Raw genomic sequence first — 5,753 nt, forward strand, 5'->3', positions numbered from 1 at the left:
AAACACAAGCCAATTTTCATTTTTGGGTGAACTAACCCTTTAAGAATGATAATACCTGGCAGAGTTTGACTCCCTGCTGTTCTCATGTCGTGATGTCGAAGGCCTGATGTTAGTCTGACTCTTACACTCCGACTGCTTCTGCTCCGGACACACAAAACATGCATAAGCAGGAGAAAGACAACAGTGCTGATGATGTGATCAGACATGTCATACCATGAGGGCGAGTTGCTGGATCTCCTGCTCCAGCTCTTTGACCTTGTTTTCCTTCTCTGAGACCATGGCTTTGAGCTGCTGGACGAGCGAGGCGTGCTGCTGGGCCTCGCTGTGCAGATGTCTCTCCAGGCCCTGCTGAGCCTCCTCACGCTGGGACCCTTTCTGACTTAGATGCCCGAGCATGGCCTGCCACTTCGCCTGCTGCTTCTGTCGGAGGAGCGAGTCAGAGATCAGCCCTGCTCAAATATTTAATATCGCCTGCCAAATCAATATTCAATATCACCTGCTTGTGTTGGAGGAGGGAGTCAAGAGGTCATTCGTCTGTTTGGAATTTTATGTTCTTTCTGGTTCATACATACTGTTTGCTATTCCTGTGCGTTTATTATTATTTACAAGAATATCTACAGTATATTACTATATACAATAATGTCTGTTTGATGTCTAACATTAGATTTCATGAAAAACACGGTAATACTTTAGATTAGGGAACACTATTCACTATTTACTAGTTGCTTATTAGCATGATGTATATTGCTAGCATCATAGTACTTATAAAGCACACATTAATGCCTAGTTCTCCTTGACCATATTCTGGATCCCTTAACCCACCCTATACCTAAACATAACTACCATAACAACTACCTTACTTACTAATAAGCAGCAAATTAGGAGTTTTTTGAGGGAAAAAAGCTAATAGTGTGAATACGTGCTGCTTAATCTAAAGTGTTACCAAAATTCTGCTCATACTGTACATATCAGATAATTTAGATGTTTATGTTATTTATTCATACAAAAATATTTATTTACATTTATATTTATGTATGTAAATACTGTTGTGCTGCTACCAAAATTCTGCTCATACTGTACATATCAGATAATTTAGATGTTTATAAGTTGTTATTTATTCATACAAAAATATTTATTTACATTTATATTTATGTATGTAAATACTGTATATATAGGGTAAAAGATCATTATAGATTTTTTCATTATCATTATTAATTACATTAATATTAATATATTTATTAATATTAATATTTTATTAATAATTAATATTAATAAATAGGGTTGCAGAGGGGTGAACCATTTCCGGTAAATTTCCAAAAATCCCTGAAATATTCCAAAAAATCCTGGAATGTTTCCGAAATTTATTGGAAATTTTCCACCTTTTTGCAACACTATTAATTGAACATAGAAGTATTTCAATATATCGCTGTCTAACTGTTTAATCTAGAACCTTGGTGTCTTTTAGCAGCTTGCGAGTCATATGTGTTGGGTTCTTACAGTATTTTGTCCCAAAAATTGGATTTTAGAATTTGAAATGTTCTTCACACTAAGGAAGAAATGTTCACTGAAAGGTTCTTCGGAAAATCCAAAAATAAAACCCCCTTTTGAAACCTTTGTTTTTAAGAGTGTATAATACTTATACATTCTGTATTGGGGTATCACACAGTAATTCAAGAATCTGTTACCAATAAGACATCGACCAGCTCATCGTCGTGTTTGCCTTTATCCAGCAGAGTGCTGATCTGGCTCTTCAGGGCTTTGACTTCTGTGCTCAACACTTTGTTCCTGGATTTAGAGGCCTCCAGTTTCTTCTTCGTGTCTGAGTGCTCCTCAAGAAGAACTTCATAATCCACTGTGAGCTTCTGCAAACACACGTCATTATCGAAATGTGAAATGTTATAACATAAATGGACCCGTAAAGATGTTTAATCAACGTGCACAACCTCCAGTGTCTCCTTCCTCTCCTTCTCTATGTGACGGATGTGGCTGAGGTTTCTGTCTTGAGTCTTCAGTAGGCCTCCCGTTCCTGTGATCTCCTCCTCCAGGCCGAGGTCACATAACTGCTTCCTGTGAGAGGACTGGCTCAGCTGCTGTTCCAGGTCTCGCATCTTCAGTGTATAAAATGTTTAACAGTATTAAGTGACCCATGAATACTATGAATACAACAGAGCAAATTCCAATAATGGGTGAAATCATTGAAGCCTGTTTCCATATGGAATGGTTGTTTCAAGCTAATTTTAATTCTGTCCAATGAGTTTGTGATTAGTGGATAATGACTCTTTAGATACTTTTGCAGAGATTTCCATTTTTTATGAAAAATGTTAGAATAAATATAAAAGTATCATCATTATTATAACAGCATTTCTTTGTCATTGCAAGAAAAATGTCAGAATTGTGCAATATTAATTCATAATTGCAAGAAAAAAGTTTGAATAGTGAGATTAAAAAAAAGTTGCAGTTACTTTTATTTTTTATTCCATGGTGAAAAAAAAATACATGCACACAGACAATTGTTTGGGTTTAAATGTCACAATTCTGTTTTTATCTCATAATTCTGACTTTTTTCTCAGAGTTGCGAGAAACAAAGTCTGAACTGTGAGATATAGATTCTGAATCACAAGAAAAATTGTCTAAATTGTAAGATAGTTGTGAGACAATTGTGACAATATGTGACCCTGGACCACAAAACCAGTCATAAGTGTCAATTTTTTTTAATTGAGATGTATACATCATCTGAAAGCTGAATAAATAAGCTTTCCATTGATGTATGGTTTGTTAGGATCGGACAATATTTGGCAATCTTTGAAAATCTGGAATCTGAGGGTGCAAAAAAAATCAAAATATTGAGAAAATCGCCTTTAAAGTTGTCCAAATTAAGTTCTTAGCAATGCATATTACTAATCAAAAATTAAGTTTTGATATATTTACGGTAGGAAATTTACAAAATATCTTCATGGAACATGATCTTTACTTAACATCCTAATGATTTTTGGCATAAAAGAAAAATCTATAATTTTGACCCATACAATGTATTGTTGGCTATTGCTACAAATATCCCCGTGCTACTTAAGACTGCTTTTGTGCTCCAGGGTCACATATAAAAACTCAGAATTGCGAGATATAAACTCTGAATTCGGACTTCCTTTCTCGCAGTACGAGTTTACATTTTGCAAATCTGAGTTTCTCACAATATCTCGCAATTTGGACTTTTTTTGGAATTATGAGAAAAAAAGACTTGAAACTCTGAACTTACAGGTAAAAAAAAGTATATTTTGAATGACAAATCCAAAAGAATTTTGATTATGAAACCGCACGTTTGCTTTGCTCGTGAAAATGTCCAAAACAGAATAGCCCTTCTCAATGCATGAAAGCTGATTAACATGTATAACAAACGAGTGAATAATCAGTATCTAAAACAAATCAGCCACGTTAAAAGTTGAGGCTATGTTCTGAAGACTCACTCTGTTCTGAAGGGCGAGGATCTGCTGAGAACGGCCTCTCCAGCCTCCCGGGTTACACAGTATCTGCTGAATATTGACGTCCTCGCCCACCTCACAGCTCAACACCTGACAAAACAGTTCCACTAAATCATCACATGATGTTTACTGAAACCAATTCATATGAATGACAGGATTTATTGTGAACAAACCTTGTGTGCTATTTTTAACTCTTGTTTACAGGTCTGGATCTGGTTGCGGTATTCCGTCATTTTGAGTTGGGCTGTAGATAGTTTCTCCTGCAGGGATTTTACTACGGAGCTGTTCTACACAAAAACACATTGAAACGAATGTCATTCAAAACAGTTATCAATGTCTAATCATGTACCAAATGATGATCAACACAATATTACTTCAAGATGGTCGTTCACAGTCCTTGAATCCTGCTTGTTGGTTGTCTTCTTGCCAGGATTAAGTAACAATGTGGCCTGAAGCTAATAAAACAGCAATGATATTGATGAAACCCCACACTGAGAAGGAGCTGACAAAAGCAACTTTTAATGCATCATGCTGTAGCACAGAACAGTGCACAAAAAAATACATCTGAAATCAAAGGAGTTAACGATTCTGTTTTATCTTTACCTCTTTCTCCAGTTCTTTGACTCGATTGTTTGCTTGTTTCGTTTTGGTCTTCTCTCGTTCTATTTCAGCTGCTAATTCTCGATTCTTTTTTGACAGTTCCACAATTTTGGTTGCTGCTGCATCTCCTGCCAGACCAGCAGTACCTTCACAAAGAACGCACCAAAAAGACTGTCAGACACTCATTATATACCAGACTCACTGCACTTAATGTATGAATGGCATTGCATTAGGATGGCACGACAAGTAGCATCTTTCAAAATACATTTTGTTATATACAGTAATGTTCCAAATGTTTTTGAAAGAAAATTCAGATTTTTGTTTAACAAGGATGCATTAAATTGACAGTAAAGACATTTGTAATGTATGTAATGTAATGTAGATTTCTATTTCAAATACATGTTCTGCTCATCAAAGAACCCTAAAAATAAAAGTGGTCACCATTTTGAACACGAATGTGACCCTGGAGCACAAAACCAGTCATACGGGTCATTTTTTCGAAATTGAGATTTATGCATCATCTGAAAGCTGAATAAATAGCTTTCCATTGATGTATGGTTTGTTACACTCTAAAAAATGCTGGGTTGTTTCAACCCAATGTTGGGTCAAATATGGACTAACCCAACTGTTGGGTTAAATTTTGGTTGCATTTTTAAATTAACTTTTTAACCCAACAGTTGGGTTAGTCCATATTTGACCCAACATTGGGTTGAAACAACCCAGCATTTTTTAGAGTGTAGAATTGGCTGAGATACAATTATTTGAAAATCTGGAATCTGAGGGTGCAAAAAAATCTAAATATTTAGAAAATCATCTTTAAAGTTGTCCAAATGAAGTTCTTAACAATGCATATTACTAATCAAAAATTAAGTTTTGATATATTTACGGTAGGAAATGTACAAAATATCTTCATGGAACATGATCTTTACTTAATATCCTAATGATTTTTGGCATAAAAGAAAAATCAATAATTTTGACCCATACAATGTATTGTTGGCTATTGCTACAAATATACCCCAGCGACTTAAGACTGCTTTTGTGCTCTAGGGTCACAAATGGTTTTCAACATTGGTAACATACATCAAATCAGCATAACAGGCTGCTTAAACATAAGCTTTGGAATCCATCACAGGACTAAATTACATTTTGAAACAATACAATTTTTAATGCAGGCTTGACTGCTTTCAAAAATATTGAAATATAGTAGTAATACACTTTGACTTCATGCAGCCACTTACCTCTACACTCTTAGACTCTTTGAGTAAAGAGAAACACTTTAGAATATGATTTGTTTGCAGATGCCACATGCAGTGCAATACATTTTCGGATGTAAGAGTCGTAACTTTTTTTGGGCCACTATCAAGCTCACGACAATAGAAATGGTGCACTGTTTACCTGCTAAAGCCAATCTTTCCTCCTCTCTCTTCTTCTTCAGGTGTTTTATCTCAAAGTCTTTCTCACTCTGCAGTTTATGGAGTCTGCCGTTCTCATCTCTCAGCTCCCTCACATGAGCATGCAGCTGTTTGTTTTCATTCTGCGTCACTCTGAATTAGAGTACAATTACTATGTCATTAATACACACTGCATATCGAATTAACACATGGTAAATGTGTGTGTGTGTGTGTGTGTGTGTGTGTGTGTGTGTGTGTGTGTGTGTGTGTGTTTGTGTGAGTGTGT

The 5,753-nt window shown here is 35.7% G+C and overlaps 1 protein-coding gene across 1 annotated transcript in view; it reads right to left on the minus strand.

Annotated features, from left to right (window-relative positions):
* The window catches only part of LOC107660421 (coiled-coil domain-containing protein 13-like), a 12,130-nt gene that overhangs the window by 5,419 nt on the left and 958 nt on the right, over positions 1-5,753 (minus strand). Inside the window, exons 3-11 of the mRNA XM_016449718.1 lie at positions 5,472-5,620; positions 4,080-4,222; positions 3,851-3,931; positions 3,650-3,763; positions 3,462-3,566; positions 1,944-2,108; positions 1,686-1,862; positions 214-420; positions 56-138 (exon numbers count right to left, since the gene is read on the minus strand). Coding sequence (XP_016305204.1) covers positions 56-138; positions 214-420; positions 1,686-1,862; positions 1,944-2,108; positions 3,462-3,566; positions 3,650-3,763; positions 3,851-3,931; positions 4,080-4,222; positions 5,472-5,620 — 1,224 coding nt within the window. The remainder of the gene's footprint in view (positions 1-55; positions 139-213; positions 421-1,685; positions 1,863-1,943; positions 2,109-3,461; positions 3,567-3,649; positions 3,764-3,850; positions 3,932-4,079; positions 4,223-5,471; positions 5,621-5,753) is intronic.

The sequence above is a fragment of the Sinocyclocheilus anshuiensis genome, unplaced genomic scaffold, assembly GCF_001515605.1.
Source record: "Sinocyclocheilus anshuiensis isolate Anshui unplaced genomic scaffold, SAMN03320099.WGS_v1.1 scaffold1635, whole genome shotgun sequence".
NCBI classification, from domain to species: Eukaryota; Metazoa; Chordata; class Actinopteri; order Cypriniformes; family Cyprinidae; genus Sinocyclocheilus; species Sinocyclocheilus anshuiensis.